This window comes from Balaenoptera physalus, assembly GCF_965194825.1.
Source record: "Balaenoptera physalus genome assembly, chromosome: 20".
In the NCBI taxonomy this organism is placed as follows: Eukaryota; Metazoa; Chordata; class Mammalia; order Artiodactyla; family Balaenopteridae; genus Balaenoptera; species Balaenoptera physalus.
In genome coordinates, this window is record NC_138901.1 from 54,599,387 (window position 1) to 54,623,307 (window position 23,921).

At 38.1% G+C, this 23,921-nt stretch overlaps 1 protein-coding gene across 2 annotated transcripts in view; it reads right to left on the bottom strand.

The window, feature by feature from the left end:
- RABEP1 (rabaptin, RAB GTPase binding effector protein 1) overlaps positions 1-23,921 on the bottom strand; it is a 103,438-nt gene that overhangs the window by 6,354 nt on the left and 73,163 nt on the right. For both annotated transcript variants that reach the window (XM_082443848.1, XM_082443847.1), the window contains 7 exons: positions 18,707-19,174; positions 17,340-17,444; positions 15,422-15,538; positions 9,946-10,044; positions 6,211-6,351; positions 1,194-1,383; positions 517-572 (listed from right to left, as the gene is read on the bottom strand). In XM_082443848.1, coding sequence (XP_082299974.1) covers positions 517-572; positions 1,194-1,383; positions 6,211-6,351; positions 9,946-10,044; positions 15,422-15,538; positions 17,340-17,444; positions 18,707-19,174 — 1,176 coding nt within the window. The remainder of the gene's footprint in view (positions 1-516; positions 573-1,193; positions 1,384-6,210; positions 6,352-9,945; positions 10,045-15,421; positions 15,539-17,339; positions 17,445-18,706; positions 19,175-23,921) is intronic.

Below are 23,921 nucleotides of genomic sequence, written 5' to 3' on the forward strand. Positions count from 1 at the left end.
TGGAGTGAGATGTCAGAAGTGGGGCAAGGTGCAGGCAGGAGTGTGGCTAGGCAGGGCAGCACAGAAGCAAAGGTCATTGAGTCAATGAATAACGAGGCCAGTAAGCTGAATGGGGTCATCTACCAAAAGGTGTTCATGGTGTCTAAGAGAAGGAGACTCTAAGCCAGCTAGAAAACATCACCTCCTGTTTGTAAAAGATTTTGTACTTATTTCCACTGTAGCTTTAAGTATCTATCATGTCAAGGCCACACCTTGCCTGTCCTCCCACCACAGTGGAAGCTCCAGGCTAAGTCACATCTTAGTCTTCCCTGTATCTCCTCCAGTCAACACAGAGCAGGCTCTCATTAAATGGTCTCTACCACCATCACGCCCGTATTCCACTGTATTTTTCCCAGGAGTTGCTTGAAGGCAGGGACTATGTCCTAACTATATTTTATTCCTTGAGTCCAGCACAGTAGGATTCAATAAATAAATACTGGCTGCTGACAGAATCAATTTGAAACTCATGAAACTCACCTGTCCTTTTTCTACTTTTATTCTTTCTAATTCAGCTTTTAGGCTAGAAATGGAAGCTAGGAGGAAAAAAGGAGGAGACATGTTAGCATTTATTCATTATTTTGCATTTAAGTCTTTTCTTAAAACACCCCCATAAGCTCAATCTCATGCAATGAAAGTCAAATGTTGTACTGAACAGTGGGCAGAATGGGGGTGCGGGACCAACACCCCTTTCTCAAAATTATCCCCAACCAATCAGCATCATAATCAAGCTCAGGAAAAGTGAGAGTCCACACAAGAACACCATGTCATAAACTGTCTCTGCATCAAATACCTACACCTAACTCGTGGGGCTGTGGGGGGAGCTAATCCCAGCAGGAGTCTGTTAACACTTCTGAGTTCTGCAAGGAAATGCCATCCATCTACTCATATTCCCCAGCGTCTGGGTTCAAGTCCTGAATTTCCTATCTATTAGTAATTGCCAGAGAGGCTACCAGAGCTCCTAAAAAGATGAGTTTTTTGGTTTTTTTTTTTTTAACTCCTAATCACTGGATAAATCAACATCCGGAAAAAGGGACTGAGTCCTTACTTAGTTCTTTCCTATACTTTTTTGTTTTCTACATTCTAAGACTGTTATAACCAGAGAAAAAGTTTTATTTAGTGCCTTCAATTCTAAACTACATCACTTTTATCTTCACCTATTTCTTCCTTGCAGTTTTCTATTTCTAGCTGCAGAGTTTCTTCGAGGTTTTCTTTTAAACATTGTTCTGCTTGAATCTGCTCTTTCAGGAAAAGTATTTCAGCCTTCAGCTTTTCTTCCATGTGATCTGCTGCTGTCCGCACATTAATGATGTTCTCACGGTATTTTAATACCAACTCCCGGAGCGCCTAGATTCAAGAAACAAATGGATATTGGGTTTATAAGGGTGAAAGAAAAAAAAAAAAAAAGCTAGATTTTTTGCAACCAGAATTTCAGATGTTGTTTTAGACGGTTCAAAATTTAGGACTTTGAACTCCAACCCACTCTTGGCTTCGAGGGGCAGGTGTTATGCCATGTTATTATTCAGTATGTTAAATAAATAACAACATTACTAACCAAAAAATGTGTATTGTGAACTACATATTTTTCCCTCAAAACTGTTTCATAAATGGAAAAATTAAAATTTGAAGTGACTTACAATGTGGGATTCACTATGAATAGCTTAGACATTTCCACTATTACCTGCTTAAATTTGAAGGGAGTTAGTGAATGAGGACCAAAAAGACTGAAACTCAGAAGCAAGTATGAACTCCAAGAGGACAGAATGTACTTACTTATTCATTTATTCATTCAAACAAACACTTGTTGAACACCTACCACAAAAGCAAAGTACTGTTAGGCCAGAGGCAGGTATGGCAAAGAGAGGCTTTCTAAGGTGATCAGCTGTTTTTCTGTAATAAATTCAGTTTAAATCTTAATTTATTTTTTCCCTAAATTGTAGTTGTCTTCTTTTAAAAATCCTCCTCCACCCCCCCCCCAAAAAATCCTCCCAATTATATCCTAAAGCAACTCTAAAGTAAAAACTGGGATTCTTAGATAACTACCAAATGTATGTATAAATTAAAGAACAGCAGGAAAAAAAAAAAAAGGCAGTTTTTCTTGAAAAACTGTATCAAGAAAAATTTCGTAAGATTTATTACAGAATCAAGGTTTATAAGCTAGACTGGTTATAACCTTCAAGGATTCTTGGAATTTTTTTTAAATCTAGGTACAAAAAGTCCTTATAGAACATGGAAGAGAAGAACCTTTCCTGCCAAGTGAAAAGTTTAACAGAGGTGGGAAGTGGTATGCTGACAGCAAAAATAGACAGGTCCCCAACACTTTCTCCTTGATGAGATCAGTCACCAGTTCAGAAAGGAGAGAGAGCTCTCCAGGGTGTCAGTAACCTGAGCTGAGACCACAAGCTGGGGGAGGGCAGGGAAAGGAGAGGGAGAGCAAGGAGCTAATGGCAGGGTAGGCAACGGAGCCTGTGTAAATGAGCAAATAAAAACAAAAACTAAGAGTCATGTTAAAATCTATATGGGAAAAAAGAACGAGGTCCAAACAGTAGGGGTTGAATCTGCAGGGTAGGATTAGGAAAAACTGTTACTTACAAAACTATAAATCTCTGTAATGTCTGACTTTTAAAAATTTAACAATTATAAATTTCTTTAAAAAAAAAAAAAAAGAAGGATCTTACAGGAAATATTTTTTCTATTTCATTTTGAGAGTTGCTCTATGAAATCTCATCTTTGCCTATACTGTTTGTAGTGTTTACTTGGGTTTAGCCTAAGATGATATTTTTCATGACGTTGAAAGGTTTTAAAATGTATGAGGGACTTCCCTGGTGGCGCACTGGTTAAGAATTCGCCTGCCAATGCAGGGGACACAGGTTCGAGCCCTGGTCCGGGAAGATCCCACATGCCGCGGAGCAACTAAGCCCGTGAGCCACAACTACTGAGCCTGAGAGCTCTAGAGCCCGCAAGCCACAACTACTGAGCCCACGTGCCACAACTACTGAAGCCCATGTGCCTAGAGCCCGTGCTCCGCAACAAGAGAAGCCACCACAATAAGAAGACCACGCACCGCAACGAGGAGTAGCCCCCACTCGCCGCAACTAGAGAAAGCCCGCACACAGCAACAAAGGCCCAACGTGGCCAAAGATAAATAAATTTATAAAACTAAAAAAATAAAACATATGAATATAAAGTCTGGAAAAAGTTAAGGAGATACTTATGAATGTCTCAGGAAACTTCTGGTTTTGCAGCCCTGATTCTCCAAACTACAAAAGAATGGAAGTGAGCAAATGCCATAAAAATTATCGGTAGACAGAAGGAGGCTGAGTGTGCTGTGCCCTAAGTGCTATATAGAAAAACAAATATCACAAGGAGCCAGCATGGTGACCCCCTTCAAATATTTAATTTCTGGTGCACTCTCAATCTGGTCCTGCAAGAATAATACAGACCTTCGATTTGGTAAAGGATTCTTAGATATGACACTGAAAGCATGAGCAACAGAAGAAAAAAATAAACTGGACTTTATCAAAATTAAAAACTTTTGTGATTCAAAGGACACCATCAAGAAAATGAAAAAGACGATCCACAGAATGGGAGAAAATATCTGTAAATCATCTACTTGATAAGGGACTTGTATCTAGAATATATAAAGAACTCTTATAACTCAAAGAAATAAAAAGCAAATAACCCAATTTAAGAGTAAGCAAATTATCTGAATAGACATTTCTCCAAGGAAGATATAAAAATGGCCAATAAACACATGAAAAGATGCTCAATATCATTAACCATTAGGGAAATGCAAATCAAAACTACCATAAGATACCATTTCACACCCACCAGGATGGCTATAATCACAATGTGAGATAACGATGAGTGTTAGTGAGGATGTGGAGAGATCCTCAAAGGATAAAACAGGGCTCTCATACGACCCAGCAAGTCCACTCCTAGGTTTCTACCCAAGAGAAATGAAAACGTATGTCCACACCAAAACCTATACACGAATGTTTATAGCAACATTATTCATAGTCCAAAGTGGAAACAACCCAAATATCTATCAACAGACAAATGGATAAACAAAATATCCATATAGTGGAGTATTATTTGGTCATAAAAAGCAATGAAGTACTTATACATGGTATGACATGGATGAACATTGAAAACACTAAGATATGTGAAAGAAGCCAGACACAAAAGACCACAAATTGTATGATTCCATTCATAGGAAAGAAAGACAGGACAACCTATACACAGAAAGATTAGTAGTTGCTTAAGCCTTGGGGAGGAAGGGCTGAATAAAAGGTAAGGGGTTTCTCCTTGAGGTGATGAAAATACTGTAGTGAGGGGTACACATCTGAGAATATATTAAAAACCATTGAATTGTACACTTTAAATGGCTGAATTATTTGGTATTTGAATTATATCCCAATAAAGCCTGTATGTATGTTATGTATTTGTTTGTTTGCTTGCCACGTCATGCGGCTTGCAGGGGTCTTAGTTCCCTGACCAGGGATTGAACCTGAGCCCTCAGCAGTGAAAGTACAGAGTCCTAACCACTGGACTGCCAGGGAATCCTTTTTTTTTTCTTCATCTTTATTGGAGTATAATTGCTTTACAATGTTGTGTTAGTTTCTGCTGTACAACAAAGTGAATCAGCTCTATGTATATACATATATTCCCGTATCCCCACCTTCCTGAGCCTCCCTCCCACCCTCCCTATCCCACCCCTCTAGGTCGTCACAAAGCATGGAGCTGATCTCCTTATGCTTGCCACTAGCCATCCATTTCACATTTGGTAGTGTATGTGTATCAGTGCTAATCTCTCACTTCGTCCCAGCTTCCCCTTCCCACCGTGTCCTCAAGTCCGTTCTCTACGTCTGTGTCTTTATTCCCCCTGCCACTAGGTTCATCAGTACCATTTTTTTGGATTCCATATATATGCGTTAGCATACAGTATTTGTTTTTCTCTTTCTGACTTCCTTCACTCAAACTGAAGTATAGCTGATTTACAATACTGTGTTAATATATGCTGTACAGCAAAGTGACTCAGTTATACAGACATAAACATACATTCTTTTCCATTATGGTTAATCTCAAGATACTGAATATAGTTCCCTGTGCTATACAGTAGATCCTTATTGTTTATCCATTCTATATGTAATAGTTTGCATCTACTAACCCCAAACTCCCAGTCCATCCCTCCGCCACCCTCCCTCCCCCTTGGCAACCACAATTCTGTTCCCTATGTCTGTGAGTCTGTTTCATAAATTTGTGTCATATTTAGATTCCATATATAAGTGATATCATATGGAATTTCTCTCTTTCTGACTTAACTTCACTGAGTATGATAATCTCTAGTTGCATCCATGTTGCTGCAAATGGCATTATTTTGTTCTTTTTATGGCTGAGTAGTATTCCATTGTATATTATGTACCACATCTTCTTTATCCATTCATCTTTTTTTTTTTTGGCTGTGTTGGGTCTTCGTTGCTGCACATGGGCTTTCTCTAGTTGTGGTGAGCAGGGGCTACTCCTCGTTACAGTGCATGGTCTTCTCACTGGGGTGGCTTCTCTTGTTGTGGAGCACAGGCTTTAGGCACGCGGGCTTCAGTAGTTGCAGCACACAGGCTCAGTAGTTGTGGCACGTGGGTCCTAGAGCGTGCGGGCTTCAGTAGTTGTGGCACGCAGGCTCTAGAGCACAGGCTCAGTAGTTGTGGCACATGTGCTTAGGTGGTCCACGGCATGCAGGTTTTCCCAGACCAGGGATTGAACCCACATTCCCTGCATTGGCAGGTGGATTCTTAACCACTGCACCACCAGCGAAGCCCCCAATCATCTGCTGAAGGACATTTGGGTTGTTTCCATGTCTTGGCTATTGTGAATAGTGCTGCTATGAACATAGGGGTGCATGTATCTTTTTGAATTATAGTTTTGTCGGGATATATGCCCAGGAGCGGGACTGCTGGATCATAAGGCAACTCTATTTTTAGTTTTCTGAGGAACCTCCATATTGTTTTCCATAGTGGCTGCACCAACTTACATTCCCAACAACAGTGTAGGAGGGTTCCCTTTTCTCCACACCCTCTCCAGCATTTGTTATTTGTAGACTTTTTAAAAAAGAATTTGTAGCCATTTCAGAAAATGTACTTGTTTACATTTTTGATCTTATAGAAAATAAGTTACCTCTATAGTGTCTGGGAGAATGAAGTCTTCTGCTTGTTGTAATGACACATGCAAGCTATGCTTTCCCTGAAGACTGTCATTATCTTTCTGTAACCTCACCAGCTCTTCTGAAACCTGTTCCCGTGACTGCATCAGCACTGCCTAAAATAGAAACAGACACTAATCACGGCCAGAAAGGTAAATCCTATCTGCTGATAACTGCACCAGAGAAAAACAAAGGCCAAATGAAATAAGGGCTGAGGATGGATGGTACATGATAAAGCTCTGTAAGACTTAAAAAAAGCAGCTCAGAGATTTATTGATTTACAGCCCTTACATATATTCAAGGGGACAGGAAATGAAGCAAGTATCTGAGCTTATTCTCCACTGTTTCTACCAACAGCTTAAAAGTAATGAATTTCTTCCCCCATACCCCTAGGACCAGCATCTCTAGCTCAATGGAAGAGGTGGACGTAATCAAGACTTATATCAAAAAAAGTGTGTACTCCAAGACAACTCCTATTTCCTCACAGCATGCGTTCCACAGGAGGCAGGGATAAACAAAAAGCAGTATCTTCACCTTTCATTAAATATACATACGTTCAAGCTCAGGATCACTGGGAATGGCCCAAGGACCCCAAATATTAGACACCATCAAGAGGCTTTATGCTTAGGAAATGCAGGACATTTGAGCAGCTCATTCTTAAAATGGAACACGTTCCTACTTCTTCCACTTGCTGATGTATACAACAATTTTAGGTATTTCATATGAATTTATATCAATATAAAAGTTAGTCCAGCTAATTTGAGTATAAGATAAAATTCTGCAAAAGTATTTCTGCTCATTTTTACTACTAACCATTGAACATATACATAAGTGTAGATTACTCCACATCCAACATTTGTTCAGCAGCTACTACTCTACACTAGGTGATTTGCTGCCCATGGAGAATACAGGGATAAAAGATAGACTTTGCCCTAGAGAAGCACATGGTACAGTGGAGGGAAAGATAAGTAAACCAAAAATTACCCAACCATACTACGAGTGCTGTAACAGACAATGGGTACAGCAGTGATAAAAGGACAAAAGGTACCTAATTAGTGGAGAGGGTTCAAGAACATTTCCCACAAAAGGTGACTGCTGCATCCTGAAGGACAAATAGACTGCTGGTAGGCAGGCAAGGTCATGCATAAGTTTTGGTTAATTCTACTGGCTCTTATTTATTTCAGACCAGAATCAATTGTTGCTTTATGCTCACTTTCAACCCATTTACAACAAAATAATAGCATCCCACTACGTTTTGGATATAAAAGAAGGGAAAGAAGAATATGTTTATATTTGTTTATTTTTGTAAAGAGAAAAACAGAAGGATAAACCAAAAATAAATTTAAATGATCATGTACAGGAGTTGGTGGGAACAGGGTGAAAGGGACAGGGAATGGAAGTGAAACTTCTGAGTGTTTATATACTTTCATAGTTCTGACATATGAACCATGTTGCATGTTCAAAAAACAAAAAAGTCAATCAAAAAAGAAGAAAATCCAAAAATGTAATACATAGCTCCATTTGTTTCTGTTTGTATCAAATTGATAACACAACCACAGAGAGAAAAATCATTTCAAGTAATTTTTGAACACAGCACCCAGACTGTAAACCTTTACCTGGCATAACATTCTAAGGGTAAAAAGAACTACAGGTGTCTCTTGGTATCCGCAGAGGACTGGGTTCCAAGACACGCTCCCATACCAAAAACTGAGATGCTCAAGTCACTTCCAGTCAGCCCTCTGTATCCACAGATGTGGAAACCGTGGATATGGAGGGCCAACAAAGAAATGCTGAACTTCACTTAGTAAGTCTGCTGTTGGTAGTCATTCTAAAACGACTGTGATCACCTTAACCAAGTGATCAAACTTAACATCACCAACAATGGAACTACCCATCATAACATGCCTCTTGTTATGAACTTTCCATTGCATCATTTCATCCATGTAGTATTCTTCCCAAAATGTCTAACTTGAACCATGTGGAAATAATCAGACAAATGCATTCTATAAGGCAAATGGTCTGGACTCTTCAAAAATGTTAATGTCATAAAAGCCAAAAACAAAAAGTGGGTGGCTGTTCTAGATTAAAGGAGACTAAAGTGACATGACAACAAAATACAATATGTGATCCTTGACTAGTTCCTTGATCAAAAAGTAAAACCACCACTAAAAAACAATCAAGGACTTTTAGGGACAATGGTTACATTTTAAGCATTTAATAACAGTATTGTGATTATGCAGAAAAACTTCTTTGTTCTTAGGAGATACATACTGAAATATTTAGGAGTGTCATGATGTCTACAACTTATTTGCAAATGGTTCAGAAAAAGAAACAAATACATATGTAATATAATATACATATATATGAAACAGAGAGACTGAGAAACAATTGCAAGCAGTAAAAATGTGGTAAAATATTAACTGGTAAACCTAAGTGAAGATTTTATGAATGTTCACTCCATAAACAACTCTAAGTTTGAAATTTTTCAAAATAAATAGTTCAGGGGAAATATTAAGATCCCAACCACTACCATAGCTACTCTTCTTTGAAGGGGCATAAGAAATTGAGTTTATCTTTCTCAGTGTAATAACATTTAAAGGTAATTTCAAGAAAATGGTAAGATGTTAAAGTTCACAAGACCTTAACCTTAATTTCAACAATTCTTCAATGTCACCTGCAATATATTCATTTTAAGTGGAATCAACTTGAAAAATGTTTGCAAAAGCAGATGAGTTTTAAAAGATGAGAAGGAAAAGATGAGAGGGGACAGGGGAGTGTAAGGAGGCTAAACACTATGAAACTTTGTCAGCATTTAACAGTGTCCTTGAGATCAACAATGATTATTTCATATTCTCTAATTAATGAAAAGATATGAAACTCTCTGGTCATTGATTAGAGTGAGATGTTTCTCAACAGACCAGGGCTAGTATTTAGGGATCAGCTTAAAGGCCATTCAGATACTGACCCAATGCCAATCAAAAACAAACCATTACCATACAACTTGGAGTTTGTTTGTTTTTCTGTCAACCCTGGAAGAGCTGGACAAGAGGCAACTCTGTAGGATCACCCCAGCAGGACCAACTCTGCTATAGTTTACGAAGGGCCATCAGATGCAGGGTTCCAACTGTGAGAAAAAGGAAGAGCAAGGCAAGTGGAGCCTGACTGGTGAGGAAGAGGCCCAAAGCTGGAGAACAATTCTGCAGACGTTCAAGGCAGCTCTTCTTTAAGAAGCTCTCTGTTCCTATTCCTCTCAAAATTGACAGCCTTCTGGAAGTTTTCCAGCGCCACAGCAGTTATGGTGCATGTTTTATAGTAAATCCTATGAAATTACTGAGGTTGTTTTAAATAAATTAGCTGTCCAGGAAAAGTACAGTGACTGCTCAAAAGCTGTACCTCCTAGGGCTTTGAGAGATTTCAACTTTTAGCTTGTATTTAGAACTAAAAATTAAATGCTGGTCCACAGTTTATTTTGTTTAGGTTTCTCAAATCGAAGAAAAATAAATTAAGTTAAAGGTGATAATTTTTTTGGTCAAGAGGTAGGTTTAGAAAAAGAATAATGTCTTTACATAATCTTGTCCATTACTAACGTTCTATAGGCTCTGGAGAACATAATGGTAACCACTTTGGCCAGGAAGATAAAGTCACATCAAAGATTATTTCAAGATAGAATATATTTAACATAGTTAATGTTTATTTAAATGTTAACTTACCATCTGTTCCTGAACATCCCTCTTTGCCTGGGAAAACCCCTGTTGTAACTCTTCAAGTAAGATCTCAGATGCTTGGGCTCTTAGGACAAGTGCAGAGATCTTGAAAGAAAAAAAAAATTCATACACAGAAAATTTAGTTAGGAATCTGGTTATTCTGAAACTAACTCTTCCATCTCCTGCTTATTTGATGTCCAGAACTGATTTTTTTATTAGTTCATCAAACCCCACTCATCCATCATTCAACAGATATGTGTGCATCTACTGTGTACAAAGCCTCAGCCTTTCAGATGACATAAGGCAGTACCAAAAGTCCCCAGGGGTCATACGCTGCCATACATGAACAACAGCATTATATGGGCCTCTAGACATAGATATTAATCCATGTGACCCAGTTATAAATATTATTCTTAAAGGAGCTTATTAAAAATCAATAAAAATTTTGAAACTCTGTCCACAAAAACAGTTTAAAGGATAAATGAATCTTCTCTGAACTAGCTGCAGTATTCTAAGGTGGTTTACTTAAGAGCAAAAGACACATGATAAACTCCCTTGAATTAGTTTTAGTGTTCCTGATGAGGGGTTTATGTGAAAGTTGATGACTCATACATAAGAGTTATAAAATAAATCAAAATAAATTTGTTTAGACATTTAAAAAATGATTATTGTCAGAATTTTGTTTCCAGTAGTGGCAGAATAGGTAATGTGAACCAACCTTCCTGCTAATTAAGAAAACCAGACAAAAATATGAAAGACACCTACATGAAGGCATGGGAGAACAAGGCAAAAAAGAATCACAGAGCCAAGGACCAGAATGAAGACACATGGAGAACTGGGTGCAGCATCTGGAACAGCTAGCTCTTCTCCAGAAGCACGTGCCAACTCCAAAAGAAACAGATGCAGCACTGAGAAGCTGAGCAGAGCATCTGAAAGCCCCAGCACAGGGTGGCAAAAGTTAAGAGTCCAAGACCCAATACACAAAGGGATCCATGGTAAACACCCTGCACTTTGGATTGGGTCTCCAAAGGGACACACCCTATAGTAAGGGAATAATTTAAAATAATCCAACCTTCAAAACTTCATATAATCTCAATTCCCATAAATGAATAAAGGTGATCCAGGATTGTTAGTACAACTAGTTGCCTGCCTCTCATAAGAAAAATGGCTTTATTTCAACAATTTTCACATATAATGTCTAGTACTCAAGTTAAGAATGCACAAGGAAAGACTATGATAGGGACTTCCCTGGTGGCGCAGTGTTTAAGAATCCGCCTGCCAATGCAGGGGACACAGGTTTGAGCCCTGGTCCGGGAAGATCCCACATGCCGCGAAGCAACTAAACCCGTGTGCCACAATTACTGAGCGTGCGCTCTAGAGCCTGCAAGCCACAACTACTGAAGCCCGTGCTCCGCAACAAGAAGCCACCGCAATGAGAAGCCTGCACACCACAACGAAGAGTAGCCCCCACCTGCCGCAACTAGAGAAAGCCCGCGCCCAGCAACGAAGACCCAACACAGCCAAAAATTAATTAATAAAAATAAATACAAGACTATGATAAAAAACAAAACAGATAACAAAAACAGATCTACAATGAATCCAGATATGTTATTAGAAACAGACTTTAAAATAACTGTATTTGATCTGTTCAGAAATTTAGAACCACCAGAGAAATGGAAACGATGAAAAATAACCAAATGGAAATAAACTAAAAAAATCAATTATCCAAATTAAAAATACAATGGATGAGTTTAATAGATTAGACCTATTTGAAGAGAAAATCAGTGATATGAAGATAATAAACAAAGACAAAAATGATGGGAAATACGGAAGAGAGATTAAAGAAGCCATGTAGATGCAATGCGAACATCTAACATATACAAATATTTGAAGAAGTAACAGCCAATGGAAATAGCTGGTAGAGCTAAAAATATACCTGTGCAAAAACTCAAAAATTCCGTGATTTCACTACTATGTATACTCAAGAGAAATAAGTCCACATGTCCACTAAAAGACATGTACAAGAAAGTTTAAAAATGTATTCATTCACAATAGCCAAAAACCAGAAACAATCCAAATATCTCTCAACTGTAGAATGGATAAATAAATTATGGTATACTCATGTTATAGAATATACATAGCATTAAAATCTAACTACTGAGACACAGAACAATATGGATAAGTCTCACAGACATAATGACCCAACAGACCAGATGCAAAAGGCTACATACTATATGATTCCATTTATATGAAGTCCAACAACAAGCAATTCTAAAACATAGCGTTAAAAGTTAGAATACTGGCTACCTCTAAGAATAGGCAGGTGGGGTATTTACTTATTAGTAAAGAACATGAGCGTATTAGAAATGTTCAGGATCTTGATGCAGATGATGGTTTATTACCCTAGTAAAATTTTTCACACGTTAAAATTCACCAAATTGTACACTTGAGATTTATGCACTTTATGTTTATCTCAATAAAAACAAATTTTTAAAGAGACATATGGCTGAGAATATTCCAATCACGATGTAAGACATTAACTCAGAGATCCAAGAAACCCTGTGAGCTCCAAACAGCAGAAATATGAAGAAAAACACACCTAGGTATATAGCACAGTAAAACTGTTAATAACAAAAGCCAAAACGAACATCTTTACAACAGCCACGGAAAAAATAACATTTCACCTTCAAAGGAACAACAATAAGACTTACAGCTGACTTCTCATCAGAAACATGGAAGGCAGAAGCAATGGAATAAGAACTTCAAAGTGCTGAAAGAAAATATCATAAATACTCAGAATTCTATACCTGACCACAGAGTATCCTTCTTGAATGAAGGTGGAAAGAAAAAGATATGTCTAATAAACAAAAATATGAGAGAACGGAGACTTTTGGCACTGTCCAAGATGGATTAAGCCCACCAAGGCCATTCTCTCCCCTTATTACAACTAAAAACCCTGGAAAAAATACAAAAAGCAACTACCTGAGGCCTCTAAAAAATAAGCAAAAGCAGACAGTTTAGGGAGGGAAATCAAAACGGGAAGAAACAATTCATACTGCAGTTTACTGCTTATTTGGGGTTTTTTTCCTATTTTCTGCCAACATGAATCTGAGAGGTGCCCCAGTTGTGAAGCCACAACAGATGCAGCAGCACAGGACAAACAACTGTTTTTCTGATCACAGGGCCAGGACAGGGTCCCCATGAGCTGACGAGTAGAGTGGTACTGAGAGAAGAGAGCTAGGAAAAGGATCCCCTAATTCTGTGCATGAACCAGAACAAGTCTCACACTCACCCCTGAGCTATATACATACATGGACACATCCAAAGGAGCACTGCAAAGGCTTTTAAAAACGAAATGACATTAGAACTACCTACTACAGAAGGCAAGACAGAACTTATGAACTGAACCTAATCAGGTTAACAGAACTGAGAGTCTCACAGTAAAATATTCATAATCTCCAAGATCAATCTAAAAGTATTTGACATAAAAAGAATCAGGAAAATGTGGCCAATTCTCAAGAGGAAAGAAAATCAACACATGCCAACCCCATGATGACCCAGGTTGGACTTATCAAAGACTTTAAAGTAGCTATTGTAACTACGCTGCCTGGTGTAAAGGTAAATACTGTTGAAACGAATGAAAACATAGTTCTCAGCAGAGAAAAACTTTTATAGTTTTTAGAAACTATATGTTTCTAAACTTTAAAGTTTATATAACTTTAAAGTTTCTAACTTTATGTTTCATTTAAAGAAACAAATGAAAAATTTACTATAAATTACAGCACAGAATCTGGCACAAAAATAGGCAAATAGACTAATCAAATAAAACAGAGTCCTCAAACTGACCCACACATGTACATTCACTTGATAGTTAACAAAGATGATCTTGCAGAGCAGTGAGAAAAAGGTGATCTTTTCACTAAATGGTAAAGGAACTGACTCTCCATATGAAAAAATAAAATAAAAATTTACCCATATCTACAGCTTATACATAAAAGTCAGTTCTAGATGGATTTTAGATATAAATGTGAGTGGCTATAAACAATGAAGCTTCTACAAAATACATGAAAATATCTTCATATAACCCCAGGGTAAGAAAATATTCTTTTAAAAACCAGGATAAAAATCACTCATCATAAAGAAAAGATCAATAAATTTGACTACATTAAAATTAAGAACTTCTGTTCATCAAAAGACACCATTAAAATAATGAAAATCTAAGGTACTGAGTAGAAGACATTTGGGACACATCACCAAAAGGCTCTAATAAGATTATATAAAGAACTCCTATCAGAAAAATAAGTGGAAAAAAAAAAAAAGACAACCCAATAAAAAATCAAGCATAAGACTTGAGAAGTAATTTCAAACACACACACACACCCCCCCACACACACAATGATATCCCAATGGCTAACAGACATGGAAAATGCTAAATAACCTCAATGGCCGTAAGAGAAACGCAAACTAAGCCACCATGAAATACCATTACACACCCACCAAAATGGCTATAATTAAAATAACACAAAATGAAGTCTGTCAAGACTGCAGACCCACAGGAATTCTTCTCATACGTTGCTGGGGAAAGTATAAATTCATACAACCACTTTCTGGCACTATTATCTCCAAAAGTTGACATACATTTTGAACATTTTGACCCAGGCATTCCACTCCTAAGCACATACCCAGCAGCGACATGTGCAACAAGCCCTATACAGAAATTTCAAAGTAGAATTATTCATAATATCCCACAACTGGAAACAACCCAAATGCTCATAACATTAAGACAGATAAATTATAATATATCCATACAATGGTACGAGTATACAACAATGAAAATAACAACTACCACACACATTTGTGAGTAGGAACCTCACAATGTTGAATGGAGGAAGACAAACACAATGAATGATTGTGTCATTCATTGAATATGGACTATATGATTCATTTGTTAAAATAAGAAAGCAGACAAAGCTAATCTAATGGTGTTAGACGTTAGCACTGTAGTTACCTCTAGGGAGGAAGTAGTAAGTGGAGGGGGAAAGTGAGGGCTTCTGGGGTACTAGCTAATTTTCTATTACTCGATCTTGGTGGGTACACAGATATTAGTTCAGATATGTTTGGTATATCTGTATACGGTCACGTTTTTTCCCATGCATGGTATTTTTCAAAAAGTCAAAAAGAAGATAACTAGCATCTTTCTTGTCAGCAGGTTTCTTGTGCAGCAGAAAAACCTAATAAAAATCAAAGGGGAAAAGAGAACCAGAGCCTCCTGATATTTACTAACCAGTTATTTCAAAAGTTACTTTCCTTAAATCTGTAAAACAGACACCAGAGAAAGATCAGTTTGAGATATTCTTATCTGAGGGAAAATAGAACTGCCAGATCTTCAGGGCAAGAAAGAAACCTTACTAGGTTTTCAGAACGCTTTTATTTAAACAACTCAGTCATCTCCCAGGGGCCACATTCTAAAACCCTCACTTACCTGGTGACTTGAATCTTCAGTGCTCTGCTTTATGAAGTCTTCCAGCTCCTGTTTATCTCTCATTGTCTTCTCTAACTGGTCATTTGCTTGCCTTAGCATCACCTGTAGCTTTTTCACCTATGCAATTTTAAACATCAATTAGAAGGAAGTACCAGAACTTTCATAAATTAAAAAAAAAATCCCTACCTCCAGAAAATTTTTTTAAACCTAATCTTTTTTCCTGAGAAACAAATTTGTCAAATTTGGGAAAAAACTGAGATGAATTACCTCATTCGACAACTATACTGTGCTTTACAGTTAACAAAACATTTTTCATATCCATTACCTCATTTGAAAATATCTGCTTTTCCTCCTGGGTCTTCTAGGCTAGGCACTGGCCTCCCTGACTCTATCTTCTGCTGCCAATCTACAATCCACTCTAACACAATAAATATTTCTAAAATGAAAGTCAAATCATATTATTTCCCTACTTAAAATCCTTAAATGCCTCCCAAAGTCTTCAGGGTAAAATTTAAATCCCTTTAGTCATCACACCCCTCCCTCAATGATCTCATCATGGCCTTCCCTTTGTAGCTTCCTCTCCCACTATTTTCCCCCCACTCTCTCTCCACTCTCTCTCTCTCTCTCTCACACACACACCACCCCCCTTATGCCCAGCCACATCAACTATTCATACTTCCTAGAACACACAATTTTCCTTCATAACTGTTCCTTTGTACACATTTCCTCTCCTTGAACACCCTTTCTCCACTTCTTTTCCTAATTAATTTTTACTCTAGCTCTAAAACAAACTTAGCTGAACTGTTACCTTCCCTAGTTAACAGCCCATAGTTAACTTAGATGCCTCTGCTCATCCTCTAGTTCTACTTGTACACGTACAGGAACAAACCATACTGAACTGATGGCTTGGATTGAACACTGAAAGCTCCCTATGGGCAGTACGGTGTTCTATCTGTATCTGAATACTCAGGACCCAGCGAAGTGCCTGCACAGATGAAGCAAGAGTAAAACGTCTATTGACACGACTATGGAATCCAAGTTACCCCATTCCTATACCACACTATCAGAGGCCAACTATTGATATAGTAGCTTCACAAATAGCGTTAGAAATTTACCTCTAAGCCATCTTAAAAAAAAAAAAAAAGCATATATGGAGAAAATTAATGCCAAAGGCATTTGAAAATATTAAACCATCATTCTCACCTGCTTAAGTTTATTTTGAAGACTAGGGTAACACTCTCCATAACAACCAAAGAACAATTTGGAAATATAAGAAAAAAGTTATTTTTTCCTTACATATGCTTTCACAAGTTTACTCTCATGAAGTTCTACATCATTTCCTAAATGTTATCAGGGAACCCATTATTAGGCACTGTATTTGGAAAGGTACTTGTCAGTTTCAGCATACCTAATCTACCAAATCTTAATTTCTGTGACCCTGCAAACTAAACTTACTTCAACAAATTTATGACAAGAATTAGGCAATAAGCAATGAAGAGTACAAATACTGATAATGTAATATTCAATTAAGTTTTATCCAATTAGAAGCAACAGTCAACCCAACCCCTTATCTCCCTAAATCTCTGTATCATAAAGCACTTTCCGTGTGCATGCATTCCTGACAATAACACTTCTAGGCCTTGGGCAGAAGGAACAGGTTGGGAGAGGAGATATGCCAGCTGAGCTGACCTGTGTGGTATTGGGCAAGCTAATGAAGCAAAGACACACAAAAGCAAAAATTCTATAGTGTGCTCCCACTGGAAATGTAACTGACGTTGCATGTACCAGATTATTTCAGACGTAAGGAGATGAGTATACTTCATAAAGCAAACTGGGAGGGGTGAAGGGCAATTAATTCAGCACTGCCAGTGAGAACTACAACAGCTCACCAACTTCGCACACCCCAAAAGAAACTCACCTGGTCTCTTGTTTCAGCCTCTTGAATCTGAATTCCTTGTAACTGTTTTTCATAATTGGAACACATATCACAACGTCTACCAAGTTTATTTCCAGCATTATGTACCTGAAGGGCACCAAAATTACCTCTTATCAGGCAGAACAAAACAAGTCTACATCACATACTTGAGGAACACATGCAGTCTTACCTATGTTACTCGAAGTAGAAAATGGAGTAAACAATTTATTCAGGGACTTATGGCAAGAAGTTACAATAGAGAGCAGGATTCTAAAATATCATAAGTCCAATATAAGTATGACAGGAAAACAAGGGACACAACTTTATCATCAAGAGGCTAAGGGCCACAAAACACCACATTTGAGAGAAACACAAGGAAAGCAAAAGGTACCACACCGTGGCACTCACAATTTAAATCAATACTACCCAACAAGGGAGGGGATGGGGAAGGGTGGAGTGCAAATTAACCATTTCACCAGCTCCAAGCACAAAGGAGGTATGAAACAATTAAATAGCACCTTCTCAAACGTTTTGCATGAGACCAAGGAGAACAGTTTCTTTCAGGCTTAATAAGCTGTTCCACTTGCTAATCAACAGCTTCTTTAAAGAGAAGTAGCCCTGAGTAAAAGAAAGCACTGGAAGTCATAAAACCTGTATCCTAACCCAGGTTTGCTACTTAGTCAAAGGGGAAACTTGAGCAACTCATTTGACCTTTCTGAGCCAGTTTCCTCATCTGTAAGTTGGAGAAACTCATGCCCTGATTGTCTATTATCAAGAAGCTCAAAGAGAAGAGGTATGTGAAAAGGCTTTGTAATCTGTAAAGCACTATGCAAATACATATTTAAGTTTTTATCTCCTAATCTTACTTCTGAGTTTGCAAATACTATTAGGAGGAAAATTAACCTCATTAAAGGTTGCCTTCTCTTCTCTCCCATATTTTCCACCCCCTCCTTAAACTCATTCTAAGCATCAACTGCTGAAAAGCATTTGTACTTTAGACCTCAAGGAAAGATGAAAGAATATGCATCTTCGAATACACTGAGATTATAGAAAACTGCAAGGAAACCAAATTCGGGCTACACAAAGTTAGCTATGCTATTCAAGCAGATCGCTCCAACTTAAGAGATGTGACTTCAGGTGGAGAAGTTCACACTTAACACAATCAGCTAGTCAGTTCCCTTCTCTGTCATAATCACCAGGAACAGCCAAAGCAGACAATGACAAGGGTCAGACAATATGGGTTAACACCCATTTGCTGGCAACAAGTGCGAGCATTAACTCCAGGGACCATCTCTTGAATGAACAATAAATCCAGAGCTACCCAGTATCCCCCAAAGTAAGCGAGAGGAGAAGTCAGGAAGATAACTCACCTCTTTCTGCAGGAGATTCCATTCTGTCTCACTGACTAAGCGGTAACCACTGGGAGACACATAAGCACTTTCCATACCCTGTGTGACACTAGACAGGAGGGATGCCGTTTCTTCTTGTTCTGGTGTCATTGCCTTGATTGCTCTTTCCTGATCTTTGGTTAACATAAACCCACTTGGCATTTGCAGTGACCCAAGGGAGGCGGTATCAAAGTTCTCAGTCACCGAATCTGCTCCTACCAACGGTCCAAAATCTGATTCGTCCAGGTTCCCAGCAGATTTTGCTTTGTAGTTATAGCCTAAAGCTTTGGATTGCAGTGAGCCTGAGGTTCCCAAGCTGTCTGTAGACTGTGCTCTCCTGAGCCCATCTTTAAACATGTCATTGTCTGATTTACTGAATGGATCCCCGGATGGCAACAGTAAGTCTGCATCTAAAGAATGGACTGAACCATGGTTGCTATCTAAATGCTCCTGAAATGTGAAAATACATTGCCAGTTAGACAATTCCTGATATTTTCAAAGAGAAAAACTACCATATTTTATAAAGTATTTTGCCACACGTTACACATGACAATCTTCAGTGTGCTGCCTTCATATATTAATTGAACAAACATTTATTGAGTGTCTTCTATATCCTGGGCACTAAACCAAGCACTCAGGATACAACTGTGAACAATCTCTGACTTCAAAATGCTTAGTTTCATGAAAAAAATAAACAAGTGAACCAAGTAAACAGGCTATTAGAATATCATATTCAATAAAATGACAGGCTACAGCTATGTACTGAATGCTCTGGGAGCTCAAGGAGAGGAATTCAGCCCAGACATAAGAATCAGGGAAGGTCTCCTGAAATTCAGTATTGGGTATATGGAACACGAGGTGCCTGCTGTATATCCAAGTAGAGATGTCCACCCAATAGAGGGACAAAGAAGTCTTTAGATAGAGACTTGGGAGTAACCACTATACAGTAATAATTAAAGCCACGGCAGCAAATCAGAACACTTAGGATGAGTCTGTAGGATATGAAGAAAGCCAAGGGCAAGGCCCTGAGAAACATCAATTTTGTCCATTTTGGGGACAGACAGAGGAAGGAGTACCCAGAATAGAAGGGAAATGAGGATAATGTTGTACACTAGAAACTAAGTTTCAAGCAAGGTGTAATCAACATGTTAAATAAGGCTGCATCAAGTGAAAAGAAGCCAGACGCAAAAGGTCACACACTGTATGATACCATCTCTATGAAATATCCAGAATAGGTAAATCCCCAGAGACCAAAAACAAATTAGTGGTTGCCAGAGGTTAAAGGGAAAGGAGAGTAGGGAGTGACTCCTTAGTGATATAAGGGGTCTCTTTTGGGGGCGATGACAATCTTCTGAAACTAGACAGGTAATGGTTGCACAACACTGTAAATGTACTAAAGGCCATTGAACTGCACATTTTAAATGGTTAATTTTTTGTTATGTGAATTCCATTTCAATTTTTTTTTTTAATGTGGTGCAGCACACTCCCAAAGTCAAAAAAGCACACCAGTACCATTCTAGCACAGTTTGTAGGAAAATCAGAAAGCAAGGAAAATGTAGCAAGTTTTTCTTGAAACTAAATTTATTCAATTTAAAGAACTGGCTTTTATTTTAAGATACTATCCTTTCTACTTTTTGTTGTTAAATGTCCTTCCTTTTATGAACTGGAAAAGACTAAAATACAGATTTTCTTTCAATGTTTTAAAAATATCCTTACTTGGTATAATAAAAAGTTGACAACTTTTATGTTAATTCCTCCATTTATTTCTTTTTAAATGTTGTGGGTTTATTTTTTAAAGGCTTTTTAATCTGTGAAATTCCGATGGATGAGGAACACAAATCTAGTATATACTGAGCTAGCTATGGCAAAGGTCCCAAATAAGCACCCTAAAAAAACTGGAGAGAGCACATTCTGTTGGCTTATAAAGGAACACGATATCTAACGCTATCATATATTAACACAGTGCTACTGTGACACCAAACAAGGAAGGGGATAGGGACAAGAAAGCTGTGAGGGCCATTTAAAAAACACCAGACTACCACGCTGATAACAACACTTACAAGGCACATATATTTGTAGGGTATGTAAACTGCTACACTGTTTCTGAAAGATGATTCAACAATATGTTTTGTTTACGCTCTTAAAACTCAGCAGTTCTCTTCCCAAGAACTTATATTAAAGGAGTAATCAGATAAGTCCATGACTTTTATACAAAGAAGAATTATATATAATAGCATTATGGCATTACTCATAATAATGAAAATTTTTTTACTAGTGAAAAATGAAATAATTGACTATCTGTTAGTGTGTTAATCATGCTTATTTTCTATATTTTATGATGTTTTTGACCTTTTGAAGGCCTTGCTGGCTGAGGAGAGACTGCCCTTTCCAAACTAGCTAATTCCTAGAAATAATAAACAACTTGCCTATGAATATGTCTTTGACATCTAAATCAACCAATCTCAAGTCGATACTCCCAACCAACTCCTTTATCTAACTCTTACACACCAAGCCAGTATTTCCCCTGCTCTAAATCAACCCAGGGCCAGGTACCAGAAAACTGAAGATAGACTCTATGCCCCAAAGCCCACTGGATTTATTCAAACTAGCCAGTCCTATGCTATTTACCCTGCCCTACCTTTCCCTCGAAAATCCCAATAATGGCTGTGGTCCGTGCTTTCCCCTTGCTCCTGCTTTTGCTTCATGACCAACTCTGGTGCTTCTCCATGTGACTCTGCACAGTGTACCATGACTCTCATTTCTAGAGGGACTGTAACATTAAACTTCTTGTTCAATGGCATTAACTTCTCTATGTCATCACTCGGTCACCTTTATAAATTAAAACCTGGGCACAAATCAATTTGTAGGAGATTAAGGAACTATGGTATATTTACATGCTGAAATACTGTTAGTCATTAAATATCATTTTGGGGGAAAACACTTACTGATGTGCCAAAACCTTTAAAGACAGATTTAAGTGGGGGAAAAAATGTACATAAAACATCATGTACAGTTACAATCTGTATTATGTTTAAAAAGTACAAATAGAAACACACATATGTTACCTTTGGAAATGGAAAAAGAGGGAAAGGAGAGGTACATACCAAAATGTTAGTGGTGGTATCTCTGGCTAGTAGAATTATCAGTTATTTTTATTTTGTATGACTTTCTGTACTTTCCAAATTTTCCATAATGAACACATATTACTTTTGTGGTGAGAAAAGCATATTCTAAGCATTTAGGTTAAAGAAGATATAGGGTCCTACAAATTTTAAGTGGCTTTAGCAATATATCTAAGTCTCCAAAGCATTCCATATTAACTTTAAATCAACAGGCTAAAGTAAACTGTCACTGCCTCTCAATACAAAACAAGTACATTCAACATTCAAACTGCAAAACATCAGATCTGAAAGGCTATAAGATATTTCAATGTCAGAAAATGTTATGCACAATATACAGTATAAATCTGTTAAGACACTATTAAAAAATTTTAAGTGCTTCACTGTAAATCACAACAAATTTCCTTTTCCTGTTTTCCTGCTAAAATATTTTTTTTTAAGTTTGAAACTTTGCCAAACATTCCTGGACACAGGACTGCATGATGCAGAAACCACATAATATTTGGCAGTACGCAAAAATTGAGACATTCTCTTGGAAGTCTATTTTAAAAAAAAGACAAAGCAGAATCAGGGCAAGGTTCTCAGTGTATGAGCCAAGAGAGAGAATGTACAAAAACAATTACATCATACTTTTCAGTGTCCACTAGGATTTTTTAAAGCATTTTTTCAATGTCAAATAATCCATAAACATGGAAATATGAGCCACCAGCAAGTAGATTTTACATGGCTCAGCGTAAATCTGCAAACTAAACAGAAACATAATACCTTTGAAAGTGAGAAAAGACCCTTATCCAATTTACCTGAAACTGGTTCACCAGGCAGGGAAAGGGTGGGGGAGTAAGCATGGATCTCTAAATAGCAGGGACAGTATAAACAATGCATATGAGCATGGACAGCTAGTAGAAACGTCTGGCTGTGATGAAGTGGAGAGTATGCTAAGGCTGGAAGGGTCAATTCAACTCCAAAGGCCTTTGTATGGCAAGCTGGGGACCTTAGTTTTTACCCTAAAGTCAATTAACAGAAGCATTTCCTTCCCTGAAGAAGAGATATCAGCTTGAGTCTTGAAGGATGAATAGAAGAATTCCAGAACTCAGAAAGGCAGAGGGAGGTAAGCACTCCAGGTAAAGGAACCAATGTGCAAGGCAGAGAGTATAGCACAACAAGATGAGCAATGTGGCTAAAACAGAATGCATATTATGAAGGGTCTTGACTGTCTGAGTGAGGAAGTTGCACTTAATTATGTAGGTAATGGGAGTGAGTGGTGGTTCTGACTAGGGGAGTAGCCTGACTATAGCTGCACTTAAGAAAAATAAATCTGACAGTAATGCTGAGGGTACAGTGGAATGGGACAGGCTGCAGACAGGAAATGTAATGAGGAGGCCCTTGCCACATGTGGGTGAGAGGCGATGAGGCCATAGGAACACCATTTTACACTTTCCACCTCCAAGTCTCTCTACTCTGCCCATTCCCAATACCTGAAATGTTCTACCCTACTCCATTACAATCTGCCAAACCCCATACACTCTTCTCAGGGCTTAAGATCTAATACTTGATAATACTCAAATACAGGCCATACAGAATTAAGTGTTTCAATACTTTAGATAAAATCTCTTAAACAAAAGCTCAAAGTATTAGAAACATTTATTCATATCAAAAATGATTTTGCAGGGGCTTCCCTGGTGGCACAGTGGTTAAGAATCCGCCTGCCAATGCAGGGCACACAGGTTAGAGCCCTGGTCAGGGAAGATCCCACATGCCGCGGAGCAACTAAGCCCGTGTACCACAACTACTGAGCCTGCGCTCTAGAGCCCACGAAACACAACTACTGAGCCCACGTGCCACAACTACTGAAGCCCGTGAGCCTAGAGCCCGTGCTCTGCAACAAGAGAAGCCACTGCAATGAGAAGCCCGCGCACCACAATGAAGAGAAGCCCCTGCTCGCCACAACTAGAGAAAGCCCGCGCCCAGCAACGAAGACCCAACTCAGCCAAAAATAAATAAATAAATTTATTTTAAAAAAAAAAAAAGATTTTGCAGATATTATTTAAATTTTCTTCTGATGTTTTAATTTTGGAACC